This window comes from Macadamia integrifolia, chromosome 10 (genome assembly GCF_013358625.1).
Source record: "Macadamia integrifolia cultivar HAES 741 chromosome 10, SCU_Mint_v3, whole genome shotgun sequence".
Lineage (NCBI taxonomy): Eukaryota > Viridiplantae > Streptophyta > Magnoliopsida > Proteales > Proteaceae > Macadamia > Macadamia integrifolia.
The window spans coordinates 29237208-29255853 of NC_056566.1; the positions used below are offsets into that span (position 1 = coordinate 29237208).

The following is an 18646-nucleotide window of genomic DNA, read 5'->3' on the forward strand; positions in this document are numbered from 1 at the left end:
CGCTCAATTGGTTATTGGGCATATCGGTCGAATCAGAAGATTTTGCCCTTGATTTTGTGTGTTTAAAAAACAAAATCATTTTTAGACTGTTTTGTTCTTGAGATGTATAATTCTATCAATTTCCTATCATTCAAAACATGTTATCGGTACTGACCGATATTCCGATCTAATACCGATACTTAGAGCAGATACTCTTACAAGTTTTGGTATAGAATTAGCCGAATCAGCTGATTTGTATCGATATCGGCAGAGGCCAACATTGCTCGCTGTTACCAATTCCAATAAATCTCTCAATCAAAGACTGAAACTGAAAGTAACTTTACCATATGTTGGTTCCTCATTTGAATTGAATTTCTGCAACAACAGAAGCCATGGATTTTCATTTGATTCTATTTTCCTTTTTTCCTACCCAGAAAGAGGGAAAAAGAGGAGATTTGCAGAGATTTATGAACTGTAATTTATAGTTAGTTTGATTATCTCAATCTAGTGTTGCCTAGCCTTGTTCAAGACCATCTCCTGAAGCTTGGTCACGTCGATTTCGCCTGCACCATTCTCTGGGCGGTAGTAACCAGAAACAGGGTCTGGTGCCCAACATTTAGTTTCCGATGCTTCTTTAGTGGTTGCTCTGATCTCCTCCCCTGCTTTCACTACGCCGCTCTTCTTTGCCCCACTTCCTTCAACTACGTTCGATGAAACAACACCTTGAGATACTGCAGCGTAACCTCGCCTGCTCATCATCATCCATGGACACAACCAGAAACAGTAAACATATTAATAAGACAAAACAGAGGACCCTGAAAACAAGAACAGAGGACCGTGAAATTAAAGAGTTCTTTCTTGACTCTGTCTTACCTGTTGACCGGTACTGAGACGCCATCGATGAGAGCTGAAAAAAGCTTTGCGTTTGGAAGAAAACGAGCCATTCTGATTTGAATAAGAAATCAAAGCGCTTGTTTTACTTCCACTGCAGACCAAAGATTTTGATTGTTAGGATATAACAGAAACAAACCCTTCTTCAGTTGCAGAGAAATTCTCCCCCAAACCCTCTCTTTTAAGTCTATAATTTCTTTGATGCTTCGAGGGTTGAGGGTCTCGTCTGTTTATATAGAGAGAGAAGAGTCTGGTGACATTTCGTGAGGGTTTCCCCAACTAATAATCCTAAGAAGAAGATTCCTACTGATCAGAAAAAAAAAAAAAAAAAAAAAAAAAAAAGAGGATAAGACAGTTTTCACGAACTGTTTAAAGATGAATTAAGTGGTGTGGCCCACAGGGAATTCAAGCTGGTCTAAATCGGTGGGCTTGACTATACGGAATTACCGATCATTTATAGCCCATGCTTGGACCGATGGTTAATAAATGATTCAACGTCGGATTTGAATCAATTATTTTTGGGGTGCTCATGGTACTTGGTTGTAGGTTGATGAGTGTCCAATCAACATCGAAAATAATTATCTACAGTTTGATTAGCTTGTTTATAGTTTGATCAACTCGTTTATAGTCCAGTCAACTCATTTAAAGACCATTATGATTTGATTACTTTGATTAACTTGAGTTCAATTTTAAATTGGTAATTCACTGAGCAAGTATAAACGTGATTATGGCGATAATCCATAAGTCTTGATTAATTAAACAATATATAATGATAGTATTATAGAAATGTAACCCTAAAACGATGCAAAAGATAATGGAAAAACAAGAACAAGTAATGCATATAGATTTACGAGGTTAGGCAAGATTATCTACGTCCCCGATAAGATGAGATCTTGCTTCACTATCAAAGAAGAATAGGATTACGGCGCTCGTCCCTCACATCTCTCAGTATTGCTTGTATTACAGAAAAAGAAATCCTCAATACAAATATATAGCGAAAAATCCTAATCTGAAAAGCACATAATTGCCTTCAAATAAAAAATTCAAGTGGGGGGCGCAAGGCTTACAAGCCCCACTGCTGCTAACCGACTAGCGGGACCACCATCCTGCCTGTCGAGACGTTACACTAATACTCTCTGGGTTAAACTGTAACGAAATACAAGACATCGTACACCAACAAGTACGAGGTTTTAAATTGATGGAACTGATTAAACCAAATCAAAATCAACCAAAATTGACCGATTGACACCCCTCAATCAGGGAGTACAATTGAAGCCGGCTAAGATAAAAGTGGGGTTAGTCATTGGATCCGCCACCTGGTCGTGAGTATCGTGACCTTTTTTTTTATTATTATTTTTTTGGTAGGACCACGAGGAGCCATTTGAACACTTTGGAATTGGAATCCAGATAGAAAGAGTAACATGGAGATCACTTTATCTAGTCCTTTGATCCATATGGGATACCAAATTGATGTGAACGTGGGATTGGTTGTGGCTTTGTGGCCCCCACACTTATTCCCACCAGGTTCTAACCTTTTTTTTTTTTTCCTGATAATGTCCCAAGTCCTAACCTACTATATATATGTAATGGCCTCATAAGTTTTGATCTCAAACAGAATTCATTCCATATTCTTTTCTTTCTTTAATGGAGGTAGGGGGAAATTTCTGTCCCAAATTCACTGTCCTAATCTTCTTCTTTTTTGGGTTCTCACCACACCGGTCAACGTTTTTTCCTCGTTAAACAAGGTGGCTCTTTGATTTGACATATTTGGAGATTAGGGATAAGTATGGGATTAGGGTTCCTCTGAAGAATTAAACACATGTCAATTTTGGTGGGATAAGTTGTATATCATAGGTTCTATTCAAGTCATTGTGTTAATTAATAATAATTTAAGAAGGCAATAGGTTCTCACGTAAAAAGTGATTCATTGGCTTTCAAGTTAAGGAGGTAGCATCCACACAGGGAGGGGTGAGATGGTCATTTTATTACGTCTATGTCTGGGTATAAGAGGACATGATCGGATAGAGTTCTTTCTTCCATCAAGTTAATATATTTATAGTTAATAATCCAGTTATTTGTGCACTGTTTAAGGATAAACTATGATATAGAAATTCCAACTGTCACATACCTAAGAAATAATTTAGAGTTGCCATTTTCTAACTATTGGTTTCAATTTAATAAAATATATTCCACCATGTAGCAACATGCACCATCTCAATAGTCCATGTATTGAGTGTTGAAACAAACCTTTTAAGTAATTCTCTTCTTCTACTTGAGAATTTACATTTAGATTATGCGCCTGAATTAAAAGCACGATCGAGGATTAAATAACCGCTCCACCCTGATAAAACATAATATCATCATTGTTGATGCTTCTAAATGTGCTCCAATTGAACCCGTGCACTGCCTTTTAGGGAACCCTCTCCCTAAATTTAATATGTGATCAAATGACATTGAGATCTACCTGACTATGATCAGATTAATATGAACCTCATCAATGTTGTTGAGTGACAAATTTTTGTAAGGGAAAAAAAATAATAATAATAATCCCCACTTACAATATTGATTCCTCATACCCTCTAATTGTCTCACTCCTCCAGTTCTCCATAACCATATAGACTTCTTAGTGATGTAATTGTTCCACCATTGGTGTGGTATGGGTTCCCAAACTGGAGGCGTGGAAACCTCCTTTGTATTTAAAATCATACATCAGCGATTAGAAACCCTAAAATGTTTCAGCTGGTTTGGGACTCGGAGGCCACAACAAAAGCTTTGACTGTTAAGTTAATCATTTGAAACACTAATTAAATACCAACAATGAAGTGGATAGAGGAGACTACATTAGCAAAGCAGGAGAGAGTCAGAGTGTCGGAAAGGATCCAAATCCCTTTTCTTGCTGGTATCAATGATCAAAGGTTATGTCTTTTGCGAAAAGAATGGTTTTTCCTTTGAGGAAATTTTATATTTTATTTCCTCCAAAAATGAATAAAGAATTATCTGTTAGAGGGTGTAGAATTTCTTAGGGACTCAAAAAACCTTCTCCTTATATTATATTATGAAGAAGTGTTTTCCACAACGTCAATGTGGAGACGAATTTTCCATGCCAAATAGTATTTTAGAATACTTCATGGTTACACCTTCTACGCCTAGACACAGTTGGACTTCAAAAGACTGCCTTGCCCACTAACCCGTGCACTGGACAGTGCCTCTGCTTGCTATCTCATCAACCTAGATGCTGGTGCAGCAACCACGTGACTAGGGATAGTTATTTTTCCAATACAATATATTCTTCACTCCACACTCTTTCATAAGCAATATATGTGGGACTAAAACTAATCTCTTTCATAAATTTTTTTGAGGATGACACTGAAGGTACAACATGACATTACTGTAACTACCAGGGTCATTTCTGGGGAAGAAGAGATCGATGATTTTCCAAGTTTACCCTTGTAAGAGCATGAATTTAACATAATTTTATGATTCCATCCCCACTTCATCTCATTTCGTCAGATCAAATCAGCTCAGTAAAGGTGGATCCCATGAATTTGCCACCGTGTTGGTCAAGTGGCTTTAGTGTTTAGTTTTTAAGCTTGGCAAGTGATGTATAGTATTGTAAACATATCTCTAAGTCTCCGGCCTTCACATGTTACGTAATACCAAAGAAGAAATAAATAGAACCCAAGATAATAAGCTGAGTTACTGAAAGTGGCATTAATCACGAACCCATACTACATACTTAGTATATGATTAGAAGCGAAAGGCAACAAGGGCTCTTTCTCTTTATTCTTTCTCTAAAGATGAGAGAGATTTTTTGAAGTGTACCAAAGAGTTAAGACCGCTACCTCTCTCTTATTCACTTTTGTTAGATTATATATATATATATATATATATATATATATTTATAGATTAATCTAGTGTTGCTTAGTCTTGTTCAACGCCATCTCCCGAAGCTCAGCCACGTCGGTTTCGCCCCCAGCATTCTCTGGCCGGTAGTAACCAGTGACTGGGTCTGGTATCCAATATATAGTTTCCGATGCTTCTTTCATGGTTGGTCTCATCTCCTCTGCTCCTTTCATCACCTTGCCCTTCGACCCATTTCCTTTCGCCATGTTCGATGCCACTACGATACCCTCACTTGCTGCAGCGTAGCCTCGTCTGCTCATAATCATCCATGGACACAACCAGAAAGAAAAACAAACATGTTAAGACATTGGTTGGGATGGGACTGGCTATGTTTGGATGCCAAGTAAATAATCATTTCTTACCTGGTGATTGATACTGAGGCGCCATCGACCAGAGCTGATAGAAGATTTGCGTTCGAAAGAGAGCGAGCCATTCTGATCTAAGGGTTTGTTTTACTGCCACTGCAGCAGTAGAGTAAAAGCTATTCGCCGCCGTCTCTTCTTCTCTCCCGAACCCTCTCTCTCTTTAGGTATAGGAAGGCCTTGATGCTTCGAGAGCGAGGGTCTCGTCTGTTTATATAGAAAGCTCCGGACATTTCTCGTGGATTTCCCTCCAAATAAATAAAATTTTATATTCATAAAAAGAAGATTCCCAGTAGACATTGGTTAAAGCTTGAAACTAAACCAAAATTTAGTAAATGGTCCAATGTTGGGCCTAGACCGATTATTATCTCGGCATTTATAGTGTTTTATTGTAACTCTTAACTCGCTAGGAGTCATATTGGAGTTGTTTATAGCCCTTCTACCCTATTTATCAGCTTATGAGGCCCGATTAATATGAAATTTTAAATTCAATCTGAACCGACCGATTAACACCCGTAGGATGATTTCGGCAGGTAAGAGAAAAGTAGGGGTACAGTCTTAAAATGAAGAGTGCTTCTGGGTTCTTTCCAAGTCACGTGGGTCCACATCTGCCACGTGGTCGATCATGTCACCACGAGGAGTTGTTTGAACACTTTGGAATTGGAATCCAGGTGAGAAAAGTAACGACAGAGATCTCTCTAGTCTCTATGGACGCCTTATACATGATATATGCATGGGATTAGGAACGTGAGGCTCGTTCGTTCCGGTTTTGTGGCCCCGCCAACTTACTCTCAGCCTATATACATAATAGCCTCATATGGGGTTGGAACGGCTGGGGTAGTTTCGATCTCAAATAGAATCCATTCCATATTCTTCCTTTAATGGCGTGGGAGATATTTCGGTCCCACACTCCCAAATCCATTATCCCAATCTTCTCTTTTTTTATGGTTCTCAAATTTACACCGGTCAACGCTCTAACAGGGTGGTGCTTTAATTTTTTTTTTTTTTTTTTGGTGAAGGTGGTGCTTTAATTCGACTTTGGTATATTTGGTAGTGGCATGGGATGGAATAAGATTGTAAGATTTATATTTTTTGTTAAGTATTTCTGAAACACCTTCTATTTATATGGATCATATGTTTATGTAAATTTTTCATGTTGTATTGTATATATTTTTTTATCAATGGTATCAGAGTCAGACATGAAAGAATCAATGGCTGCAAAATTAAAATTTTGTGTTTGTAACTTTGTATGCTTAAGTTAAATAATACAAAAATAAAAATTGGTGGGATATGTAAGGAATTAAGGTTCCTTTGATAACATAAACATTGTACTTATGGCGGACTATGATGAAAGACATCCAAATAAGAAACCAGAATTATTAAGTTTTATTTTTGCCACATAATAACTCTTTAGGAAAAATGTTCTTATACACTTTATCACATGGACAAATGGCGCGGCTATTTTGACAATTGGTTAGAGAGATAATAATAGACATCAGTTATGTTCAATCAAATCTCTTTTCATGTTTTGGAATGCATTCGATCAACGTACTTCAACAATAATATCATGCATTTATCCATGGGAGGGGATACAAACTACTAGGGATGGGGAGCATGAAGAGGTTCTCTAAAAACTAAAGCAAGAAGAGGTTTTCACTAAAGCAACGAAACGTCAAGGGAGGGGATACAAACTATTGGGGATGGAGAGCACTAAGAGGAAGGTTCAAAGAAACAACGAGATGCATATTTACAATATTATGACGAGTGGCACTGATAGGAAGCAGTCTATGTCTGATCTAAAAGATGACAGAAGTCCAATTTTGCTGGTTAGCCCGTGAAGAAGTGCCCCACTTTCTCTTATTTCTTTCCCTCCAGATGTGATATATCACAACACAGAATTAAAGCCAATTTACCAATTGAGTCACAAGTTGTTTGACAAATCAAAGTTCTTTCATATCCATATGCATGCCCTTGAAAAATGTTTAATATCTCCCGGATGGTGCCATATTCTAGAAAATATTTGACAAATTTAGAGAAGAGCATGAAAATAACAAATACTCCACACTTTCAATAGAGCTCCAACAGTGTCAGAAATTTTAAATGATTAGGTTCCAACAAAGGTATCACCTTTTTAGTAATTCTCATTTTTCAACTTTATTTTGCCACTTGAAAATATTCATTTATATATGAAACAGATGACAATGGTTCTATCTTTGTTAAAAGAATATAGGATTTTTTTCAACCCTAGCTATCATATGGCAAATATTTGAAAAAGAAAAAGATTCTTACATGCACTATCCATTTCTAACATTCTCTTTCAAATTCTCTCCTTATATGTTCTCTCATTCTTGACAATTTGGATCCTCTATTAGCCACGTCATTCTTCAAAGACATTGGTGTGGCTTTAGAAATGCTCTGTGAGTGGCCTAGGAACCCTTTCCTACTTGAAATCATACTGGCAATGATTAGAATCCCTAAATAAAAGAGGGTTTTCCAATCAAGAAAACAGGAGCAAATCAATATGAGAAACGACAAAATATTATGGTAAAAAAGAAAATGAAATCATTCATGTCAATAAGAGAGGAAAACACAAAAGTGCAAGCTCAAGGAAAAGAAAAAAAAAATAATAAAAAGAGGGTTTTGCACTCTTGTTTGCTCGGTGTAACCATAGAGGTTGGCATCAAGACAGTTTTGCCCGAATGAAGGTATTTTGGGTAAGATGAAGTTTACTTTATGTGTCACGTAGATGGTGACAATATCGGATTTGGCTTCTCTCTAAAACGACTTGGGCATCCAACTTCCCTTCAATGACCATCCACAGTTGGGAGCAGTTCAACGCGCATTGCAACATCTGCCAACATCTAGGGATACAAGTTGTCCCAACTCCTCCCACCGCTTAGATGAATCATTGGAAGGTCATTGATGTTAGAGAGGGTCTTTTTCCACCAATACCCATGGTTATACATTTACCCTAAGGAAAAATATGTGGACACTGGCCATTGGCATTCCATCTAGACTTGCAAACCTGTCCCTACTTGTTCCCACAATTAGAAATCAAAATGATAAGCTGACTTCATCTTGCTTCTTTTGGAGATATGAAGTCAGGGGTGGGTCTGGCGAAGGGAGGGGATCACATTCCAATTTCTGAGTGTTTCCTTCTGGTTGGAATGGCATCTTTAATTCTTGATGCCCCTTTCATCAAGACTCTTATCCCTTATTAGGAGCTATCTGGAACATGTCATACCATAGAAAGCAAAAAAAAATATAATTCTCGTCTCAACTTGGACTAATCATTTATCCACTGCATGCTCTTTCCCAGTCAGGCCCTCTTGCAAGATGATTCGATCTTTCTATATGACGTGGAAATACCAAGTGCCAATCATATTGGATGCCAAATCACTGGCCACAAGGATTGGATAGTTGTAGATTGAATTTGGCTTTTGGTAACTTCTTATAGCTAATCCTCATGATTCCCTTTCTATCAATTGCCAAAAGCTTGCCAGGAAAGGATACGATGGCAAACTCTCTCTCTTTCACTTTCTCTCTTCTTCATAGTGCCCTCCTATATGCCCCTAAGCAAGAATATTCAAGACTCCGAGAGGAATAATCTTTCATAGTACCTTCTGATCGATACCCTCTTCAATCCATTCGAAAGCCATGGTTAAGGGATTCGTTTTCATTGTTGTAAAAGGAAAACTCTGATCATTTTCTTTGTATCATTTTAAGAAAAAAAATCCCCCACGCCCATAGTGGGAATGCTTTTCTCACATCCTCACCATGTGGACCTCGTAGTAATATTTTCTTTCTCATCCTAAATCATGTGGGACCTATATCCAGGCAATCACTTCCTCACTTCATGATTGTTTTGATAGGAGAGATTCCCTCCATATTGGAGGTGCGAGTTAGAAACCTTCTCCCATCATTTTAATGTATTGATTGTTATAGAGATGAGGTCTTTCAATTTTTTTGAGAAATCAACCTAAGCCTTTTTGTATATTTTTTTTGGTCTTTAAAAACATGTCAACTTGTTCTTACCAGTTCCCACCTCTCACCTTAAAAAAGAAAAAAGAAAAAAAAAGGGTTAACTTCATTTTGATCTTTATTATTGATGTCCTTATTTTTCTTGCTAATTGTTTATAAGTGACCTAATAATATCAATTGTACGGCATAGTAAACTTATCAGGATAGCCAAGTTTCTACCACATGATTTGATGGGATTCACATTTTGTGGGCAGACAGACCTCAAGGTTCTCAATCCATTGTCAAACTTTAGCTGAAATTAAAAAATAATAATAAAAAAAAGATCAGCCAAGTGGCAAAATAAAATTTGGAATATATATATATATATATTAACATATGACTAATCCAATACTAGTCCTATACTCTATCTATCCAAATGTTAGAATTATTGCATCACCTCACTACAGGCTAAAAATTAATGAGCTACCCAGATAAACTTATCAAAGTGGCCTGTCTAAAGCAACTTTGGCTTTTCCAATAAGAATAAAATAAAATTAGATAACATAAAATAAAAAATGTTATTGCATTCATGAGATGCAAGCCAAGTGTTGTTAAAACGGTTATTGAAAGGCATGCCTTAGTTATGAGCAACAGATATACAAATTCATCATGCATTGTTAGCGTGAAATTTGATTATAACTTCACATTGCCCAGAACATTTGTCATACACATTTTTTCTTCTTTCCTTTCTTAATTTAAATATTTGTTGCTGGAATATAAGAAGGAATTATAATGAGAAAATTTTAAAAGCGAAGACAGAGATATTGGAGAAAACTAATTCGGTAAGTGTCACACCTCTAAGATTGTTCCTTCTCCATAAATCATAAAAGATTCAATTTTTAATTATGTTATATTAGCACATACGAGGAACGTAGGTTATCTTGTAATTGTAAAAACTATAAAGTATTTAGTTATAAAAGATAATCAATTTATCTTTTATTATATACTTGAACTTAATTGTAAATATTAGGCTTCCTTCAATTGATGCCCATAGAGTTCAAACCTTTGCAACAATGTTTAGCTTTATTACTATAACGTATAAAAAATTGCAGTTTAGTTTAGGGGGGAAATGGATCAGCTGTTCATACAATCACCTGGTCGTACGACTCAGTATCCAACATTTATCTTTTTTGTTTTCAAATATACCTCTTTTTATCCTTAGAATGGCAGAAGAAATGACAGATGTTGGATGCTAACTCGTACAAGCGGCGGATCCTATCTCCTCCAATGGAATGGCCCTTTTGAATTTAGGCGGATCCAAGCATGGTATGGATCTAGCAGGAGCTACCTGGACTGGGCTTACTCAGAGGTATGAGTTGAACGTAGGGCTTCAGCCCAAGCCCAAGCCCAAGACCAAGCTAAATTGGAAAAGTCACAGTATCTGTCTTTTCCAAAATCGATAAGGATCGGCCTTTATCAATACCAATTCGAGTCGGCTGGGATTGGATGATTTTATTCCTATTTCTCTTTAAAATTTGGGTTTTTGACATTTTTTACCCTTGGACTGGATCGGTGGGTGTCAATACCTCAAACCGCCTAGGCCGGTGGCCAACCACTTGTGTTGTTCGCATTGGTATAACCCTGAGTAAGGGTGTCAATTGGTTTAGTTTTGGTTAGGCTCAAGATACAAAATATTAAAATCAAAATTGAACCAAATATAGGAACACATTTTAGAAATCAAAACCTCGATTTGGTTCTGGTTTTTATTCGATTTCATATTGAGTTCCGTTAGGTTTCATATTAAGTTTAGGTTTGAACTGCCATGGACATCCTCACATGAACATACTAGGATGGGAAGAGCTTTCTTTGTCTTCTCATTAGAAGCTCACATGTCTTGGAATTTCTGTGAAGGTTACATGGTTTCTGCCCTCAACCCATCCCAACTTCTTGTCTTCTCATTTGAAAGAATGGCTTGGAATTGCTGTAAAGTTCGCATGCTTGCTGTCTTGAATCCCAGCTTGGTGTCTGATTGAGCATATTTCAAATTCTAGTACCGCCAAGTTCCCAACAATGACAACAATTGAACAAGCTCATACTACAAGTGATGATATGGCCACATGTGGTAATTTTTCCATTTCTTTAATCTGTTCCTCTAAAAAAAGACTTGTAGGAAATCACAAAAAAGGAAAAAAATAATATTAGATCGAGAATTTACTCCTATAACAATTAGGCTTTTCAGCCCATAAAGTTAAATATTTCGAGCCCTTATACGGAGGTTGGATTCAAACCTACGTGAAAACCCTTCAACAAATTTACTGTCTGTCACTTTTGACCACTCGGCCACTCTCCCCTTTCCAGGCCGAGACCCCTCAATGGGTTCTAAGAAGGTGAGCTTCCTTCCTCATCAACAATAGGCTCATTGATTTGATTGAAGGGAACTAATACCATTAGCTTAGCTAACGTTCAGGAAAATGGGTAACTTAATTGAAGGGATAATCTGTTTGTACTTTTTACCCACCCTCTCTCATTCTCTCATCCTTCGGACCTTCTCCGAATTTGGCTGTCCTCCCCTCTAGTTCACGAAAATACAGTGAAGGGTGCAAAGGCTAATGGGAGTAAAAGCATCAATGGGAGTGGAATGACTTTTTCTTTTTTTAATTCATAATTTATGATCTTAATCAATATAATCAGTGTGCTGATATCAATCTGAATAGGATCAGCAAGTATCGATGCCCTTATTTTCAGAAAAGAAATACTTTTTTTACTGTTTTACCCCTGAAACAATACAGATAGTGATCTTAATGAATTAATATTAATATCGTACTTAGCCAATACTAATACAATCTGGCCGATATGGCCAAAATGATATCGACACTTGAAACCATCATAGGTTGATACATAAAACCATTTGTGGAATTGGAATTTAAAAAAAAAAATAAATAAATGACTTACATCTGAGCCAATGAAAATGTACATTGAAGCATCCAATAGGTGAGGGCAGAGTCATCATTTCACCAGTCCTCTATCTTGGCGCAGGAGCGCACAACTTTTTTTGATAAAGCAGGAAGGTAGCGTTTTTTTCTCCAACAAACAATTAGAAAAGAGGGGGAGAGAAGAAGGTATGGCTAAGAGGTATTCGGTTTTACAAAGCACACGTCCACTAATTTTTTTGCTATTCTCATAATAGAGCTGCCAACCACGTTTGTTGTGTCCATTGGCTGATCCCATCATCGCGCACTTGGCTCTCAAACCCTTACCCTGGTCCTGGCCTCTTCTCCCTCTCTATCGCTTCCTCTCTGTCCCTCTCTTTCTCGCTCTCTCTTCTCCCGCCCTTCTCTCCTCAACAACTTCAAACCTGCAAGCCCTGAATGTGGCTTAAATTTTTCCTACAATCTGCGGGGGAAATAATTTGTGAGATAGAAAGAGAGAAAGAGAGAGAGAGAGAATTGAAGGTTTCAACCGCGTTCGAGATTTGGAACGAAGACAAAGATAAAATTAATTTAGAGAGAGAGAACGACGAAGAACACCGCCGCCGCCGGCAGAAGATTTTTTTTTTTCCTTGGTGAAGGTTATTCAAGACGCATTCATTGGCCGTCATGGGAAAAGGACGAAGAAAGGGGTGGAAGAGCTTATCTTCAGAAGCTGCCCAGATCGATTGTAATCTTTAACAAATGACAATTTTCGTTATTTGGATCTAATTGCAATTTTTCTCATTGAGAATTGAGGTTGAGGCTCTCTGAGTGATCAATTAAAAAGATTTGGTGGTTTGGTTTGCGACCATTTGATTGGTGATTATGACGACGACGATTGAGGGTCCGATGGATCCCACGCTTTTGGACGACATTATTCGAAGACTTCTGGAAGGAAAAGGGGGGAAACAGGTTCAATTATCGGAGAGTGAGATCCGGCAGCTCTGCCTCCACGCCAGACATATCTTCCTCTACCAGCCCAATCTCCTTCATCTCCACGCTCCCATCAAAATATGCGGTTCGTTCCTCTCCTTCTTCTTCTTCTTACCTCATTATAAACACAATAGCAATCACATATATTCCAATTTCTGGGTGTATTTTTCTCGTTGAAATGGCATCTTTGATTCTTGAAGAACCTTTCAAGATTCTCAGAAAGTTGTACTAATCATTTTCTTTATCCATTGCATGTGTAGTGGGCCTCTTGCAAGATGATTCTCCTATTATATAAGAGTGAATCAATGTACAAGGTTCGCTCTACTGCAGAGTCTAGAAAGGCCAAATGTTTGCAGTCTAACCCCAAAATGGAAATAGTCAAGGCCCAATCTTTGTTAGCACATCATTAGTCCTCATGATTCCCTTTCCTTTTAAATCGAAATTGTTAGACAATTGCTTGTGCAGATAGTTGGGGCCTTGCCGGTAGAATATAGGCTCCCAAGAGGTCACATGTTCAACTCTCCTATCTTCACCTTATGCCATGTGGGCTTTTTTCCCCTAATCTCAGTACCTCTTGAAGGATTTTGAATGCTTGGAGGGCTCGGCATGCACCTCAACTGTTGGATACTCATTGCCAACTCACTGCTGACTATAGAAAATTTTTTACTACTATCTTTTTAATTTTCTTTTGAGAAATTTCGGCCAAATTGCTTTTGTATATTTGCTTTGGTCTTTCAAAACGTTCTTCAACTTGCTCTTCTCAGTTCCACCTCCCCCTAAGCCAAAAGAAGGAAATAACCAAAAGGGTTAGCTGGTATCCTCATTCTTCTTACTAATTGTTTATCACTTACCCACCCAAAATATCAATTGTGCATAGTAAGACCATATCATCTAATAGTGTGATGTATGAGCTGGGCTTGAGGTGCCCCAACGTAAGATATAGGAGTCTCTTTCACAACTCATAACTCAATGATGGGTCCACTCCAAGCCCAGCTCAAGAAATTCTCTCTAGCCTAGGATTAGCTACTTAACTCCATTCAAACCCACCACAAGCACATCGAATGAAAATCAAATCCAACTTTGAAAATTGATGGCTGGGTGATCTATGTACAACTTACCAATTTAAAAACACATGCACTGTCACATACTCATAATTTGTAAAGACCAAGTAATGTCTTTGAAGAGGCTCATAATGGAGGAGAGTAGTTGGTTTGGGTTTCTTTCATTAGAAATACAAGATAGTTTGTACAATGCTTGATATGCACTAAGATGACACTTTGTCTCTCTTTTACTGTTCTTGATCTCTCTAATGTTTCACACTTTTTACAGGTGACATACATGGACAATACCAAGATCTTTTGAGACTGTTTGAATTTGGTGGCTTCCCCCCTACTGCAAACTATCTTTTTCTTGGGGATTATGTGGATCGTGGAAAGCAAAGCTTAGAGACTATATGTTTGCTTCTAGCCTACAAAGTGAGGTATCCTAACAATATCTTTCTTCTCAGGGGAAACCATGAAGATGCAAAAATCAACAGAGTATATGGCTTCTATGATGAATGTAAAAGGAGGTTTAACGTCCGACTATGGAAGATTTTCACTGACTGCTTTAATTGCTTGCCTTCGGCTGCACTCATTGATGAAAAGATATTGTGCATGCATGGAGGTATCTCACCAGAGATGGATAATTATAATCAAATAAATAACATTTCAAGGCCTACTGAGATTCCAGATAATGGTCTCCTTTGTGATTTGCTTTGGTCTGATCCTAATTCCAATATTGAGGGCTGGTCTGAGAGTGATCGAGGTGTGTCATGCATGTTTGGAGCTGACAGGGTTGATGAATTTTTGGATAAGAATGATCTTGATCTAATTTGCCGGGGCCATCAGGTCAGCATCCTTCTACTTATCTTGGATAAAGTCTCTGAGTGGAATAATCATCCGTCCATATTTTACTTGAATACCACTTGGGCAATCTCCTGAATGAAATGATTTTAAACATGTACCTTCTTTTATATTATATTTCGGCAATTTTGTAGGATTATATTGGATTTGATGGTATTATCATGTAATGATGCTTAGTTTTATTATGGGTTTTCTAGGTAGTATAAATTGAATATTGAGTTTCATCACTGATATGTGTAGCTATGGCACTGTGTTCATATTAATGTTTTAAGAATTATCTTGCAGGTAGTGGAGGATGGATTTGAGTTCTTTGCGAAACAAAGATTAGTCACAATATTTTCAGCTCCAAACTATGGTGGTGAATTTGATAATGCAGGTGCTTTATTGAGTGTGGATGAAGCTTTAATGTGTTCTTTTGAAATCTTGAAACCTGTTGAAAACAAACCAGTTGAAAACAAACCAGCTGAAAACAGGCCTGTTGAAAACAAACCTTTAGAAAACAAGCCAGCATCATGTAGTGCTAATACATCAGGATTGACTCTTAAGAAGGTATACATTTTAGTATCATCTTTCCTATTGACTGATCAACTAGTTTCTAATCTGCAAATCTAACATTAAAAGTGCATTGTTTTCTTTTGTATTGATTTGCATGTGGTGACAGGTTCTCCTATCAACGGGCTCTCCTGATTTTCTCTAAGCAGCTCCAGTAAAGTGTAAAAGTTAAGAGTCACCTTTAAAGATTTGGTTCGTTAATCGAGAGGGATGTCTCCTGGGAGCTTGGTTTTGATGTAGTGTTTTTTTTTTCCCTTTATGCTTTTCGTTTGGATCAGCATCAGCATCAATCAAAAACTCTCATGAAATCAAAGCTTGTCGATGATTCAAGCCTGTATAAGGTACTGTAGTACACCATGTGTAAATTAACAGGTCACAGTAGCCTCTATACAGGAACTAAAAGGGCTAGTTTGTTTCAGGTTTTTCCTCAATCAGAAGATCCATTGTTGTAGTTGTTTGCAGCTTATACTGGTCTTCAATGAGGATTAACTAAAATATGCTCAGAAATTGATAAGTTTATGACAGGTGTTGGGTAAGGTTTTCGAAAATTCAAGCAATGGGGGATGGTTGTAGTTATAAAAACCACTTCATACTAAATTTCTGCATGTTATAGTGGATGTGTTCTTTAATTTGTTTTTGTTTTTTTATGTGAGAGTAGTTTTATTGAGAACGGAGTGCTAAAACAGCCAATCCCTACTTACAGTAAGGCCCATCTCATGGTATGGAGGTGGAAAATTGTTTGACCCAGTAACATTAACAGCTCATTTGGCAACTTTATGAGTAGCTTGGTCAACAGAATGTGGTATATTGATAATGTGAATTGATCAGCAACGTCTAATGTCTGCCGATACAGGACTGGTCTCAACTCTTAAGGTTGTCATATTGCTTCTCTTGGCCAGCTTCAAGAATCGATGAGTAGCAAGTACTGGCTAAAGTGGTCTGCTAATAGGTTTAGGTACTCCCAGGGGAGAGACTGATTGACATAAACTGTCAAAAGTTCTTGGGTTAGAAGAGGGAATTGTGTAACTCCTAATAGTCTCGAGACCAATTCATTCAAGCCTTCTTTTTAACTCAATAGAATGATAGTTTAAATAATACAAAAATGCTATACCAAATTGATAATTTTCAATTAAAGAGAATGTTTTACCCCATATATCTTGGATCAAAATCCTCTGTTTTTTCCATCCATGTTTTTCCTTGTTTTGCTATCTGCAGAACGCAACACGTGGACAATAAGGAGACCAACGGTCAAGATTGGGTGAGGATTATTACATCTGGTGCGTTGATCTTAAAGTTGTCTACGTGTCGCGTTCTGCAGGTAGCAAAACAAGGAAAAACATGGATGAGAAAAACAGAGGATTATTTTCCTATATCTTCCATATGACAACGGAGCCTAAATTCATGGGCAGCAGAGAATAAAAAAAAAAAACCTCTGAAGGCCCCAACCCATATGTCAAGTTTCAGTACAATCAAAGTTTCACAAGTGGCAAAATAAATCTCTAAAAATCCATGATTGTGAGAGAGTGCACAATAGCTATTAGAGGGTTTTGATAATTAAGCTTCAAAATTTACCACTTGGCTAATCCAGGCCATGTTCTGTACGATACCAAAAAACCTAGACCATTAAAGGCCTTGTGAATGAATTTTTGGCTTCAATTTTAAATCTCTCCCAAGTGCTGATAAGATTATTAAATGATCTAACTACAGGGTCATCAGGGACAGAAAGAAACTATAGTTCTTATAATTTGTGATAGTAGATTGATAGTGTTGAATCAAGGCATACACAACAGAGACATGGAGACAGAAGACTAAACCCTGATACATATTATACACTTGGAACAGTAAAAACAAAGAGGTTGTAGTTGAAATGCCGCTAACGCTTGGCTCATTCGATGGTTGGTAGTTGCTAGCAGAAACACAGTAAACACCCACTTAGGGTACTGCTTTGAATTAGCTAAGAGAGGGGAAGGAAGTTGAAACCGGCAGGGATGAGGTTTGAAATGCCAAGGACACCAAGTACTCCACTTACAAGCTTTAAGGCCGATTGGAAAATTCCACCCGCTGGCAGGGTGGCGTTGCAAGTGACGGGCAGCATTGACAACCATGCTGCAACTGGTGAGTAGAGACGATATGAGGGAATCTATAGCACCCAACTGTATGAAGAATTGCCCTGAAGAATTGGTGGTTGTACTGAATACCACATTAGACCCACATTGCAATTGAACTGGAGCATCTGCAGCAATTCGAAACCACATATTATAACCACTGTTCTAAGTATTTGTATCATATCATATCGATATAGAAGAACCCATCATCGATGGAGCCCCAGCGTACCTACTCTGATATCATATTAAATCAATTGGCTTGAAGTGGGATAGCCTCTTATGGCTCTTATAGGCACCCATAGCTAATGTGAGACTATCTCAATATGCATCATAAACTCAAATACTTACTAGACAACTAAATACTTACTTGAGAACACTGGAGTTGCTGCCCCGTTGACACCAATGTTGCCATCGGCAGTGCAGTATACAGTTCCTTGAATTCGGATTGACCCAAGAAGGTTACCAAGTCTCCAAGTTGAGCTTCAGCCGGTGGGATTGCCAACAGCCCAGAAACCAGTAGGGAAACAATTAGGAGAGGTTTCAAATTCAAGGCCATGGCTCCCTGTGTCTTGAAGGTGACCATTGCAAACAGCAACTACAAGAATGTGTACTTAGGAGTCTCAAGTTGAGCTTGCCAGAAACTATTGTGGGATGTCAATACTTTTATAGGGATGGAAAAGAAGCATATTCCATTATTCAAGGAACTAACCAGGGAATTCCAAAAGTGCAGAGGGCCTAGCTATCTACTCTATTCTTGTTGCGTCATAGCCATGCACGCCACGGCAACTCCTTTGTGGGCATAAGTGGGCATAACCCTTGAGGCTCAGTACTCTATACTATATTTATACTAAGTAGCATGCTTTGGCTCTTCTGCACATACCCAAGAGTCAAGTATTCTTGCCTACTTCTTGGCATCTTTCTGAAGCTACATGGCAAATTGTTGAACTGGGAAGTGGGGAAGAAGCTAAGGTTGCGTTTGGTAACGTTTAAAAAAAAATGTTTTCAGATTTTTTTCATTCTAAAAACGGAATAAAGTGTTTTGGTACATTTATGGTGTGTCTCTTTTTTTTTTTTTTTTTTTAAAAAAA

The 18646-nt window shown here is 37.8% G+C and overlaps 3 protein-coding genes and 1 pseudogene across 3 annotated transcripts; 1 reads left to right on the forward strand and 3 right to left on the reverse strand.

Moving 5' to 3' along the window:
* Positions 1-339: 339 nt before the first annotated feature.
* On the reverse strand, positions 340-1115 carry LOC122091992 (late embryogenesis abundant protein Lea5-like). Its single transcript, XM_042662269.1, has 2 exons — positions 853-1115; positions 340-727 (listed from the first exon to the last, which is right to left on the reverse strand). The coding sequence occupies exons 1-2, from the start codon at positions 921-923 to the stop codon at positions 484-486; spliced, it is 315 nt and encodes a 104-aa protein (XP_042518203.1). The 5' UTR covers positions 924-1115; the 3' UTR covers positions 340-483.
* A 3666-nt stretch (positions 1116-4781) lies between these two features.
* On the reverse strand, positions 4782-5301 carry LOC122091042 (late embryogenesis abundant protein Lea5-D-like). The gene is made up of 2 exons (XM_042660854.1): positions 5136-5301; positions 4782-5025 (listed from the first exon to the last, which is right to left on the reverse strand). Exons 1-2 carry the CDS (start codon positions 5204-5206, stop codon positions 4782-4784), a joined length of 315 nt encoding a protein of 104 aa, XP_042516788.1. The 5' UTR covers positions 5207-5301.
* A 6984-nt stretch (positions 5302-12285) lies between these two features.
* Positions 12286-15919, forward strand: LOC122090643 (serine/threonine-protein phosphatase PP1-like). The gene is made up of 4 exons (XM_042660285.1): positions 12286-13082; positions 14327-14886; positions 15187-15450; positions 15563-15919. The coding sequence occupies exons 1-4, from the start codon at positions 12890-12892 to the stop codon at positions 15596-15598; spliced, it is 1053 nt and encodes a 350-aa protein (XP_042516219.1). The 5' UTR covers positions 12286-12889; the 3' UTR covers positions 15599-15919.
* Positions 15920-17402: 1483 nt separating this feature from the next.
* Positions 17403-18120, reverse strand: LOC122090644 (annotated as a pseudogene).
* Positions 18121-18646: the final 526 nt, after the last annotated feature.

Bases quoted from the DNA above. Each gene is read 5' to 3' on its own strand.
- LOC122091992 (XM_042662269.1), bottom strand. From the start codon at position 923: ATGGCTCGTTTTCTTCCAAACGCAAAGCTTTTTTCAGCTCTCATCGAT. The intron at 728-852 runs GTAAGACAGAGT...GATGATGAGCAG, and splicing joins GTCTCAGTACCGGTCAACAG to GCGAGGTTACGCTGCAGTAT.
- LOC122091042 (XM_042660854.1), bottom strand. From the start codon at position 5,206: ATGGCTCGCTCTCTTTCGAACGCAAATCTTCTATCAGCTCTGGTCGAT. The intron at 5,026-5,135 runs GTAAGAAATGAT...GATTATGAGCAG, and splicing joins GCCTCAGTATCAATCACCAG to ACGAGGCTACGCTGCAGCAA.
- LOC122090643 (XM_042660285.1), top strand. From the start codon at position 12,890: ATGACGACGACGATTGAGGGTCCGATGGATCCCACGCTTTTGGACGAC. The intron at 13,083-14,326 runs GTTCGTTCCTCT...CACTTTTTACAG, and splicing joins CGCTCCCATCAAAATATGCG to GTGACATACATGGACAATAC. The intron at 14,887-15,186 runs GTCAGCATCCTT...ATTATCTTGCAG, and splicing joins TAATTTGCCGGGGCCATCAG to GTAGTGGAGGATGGATTTGA.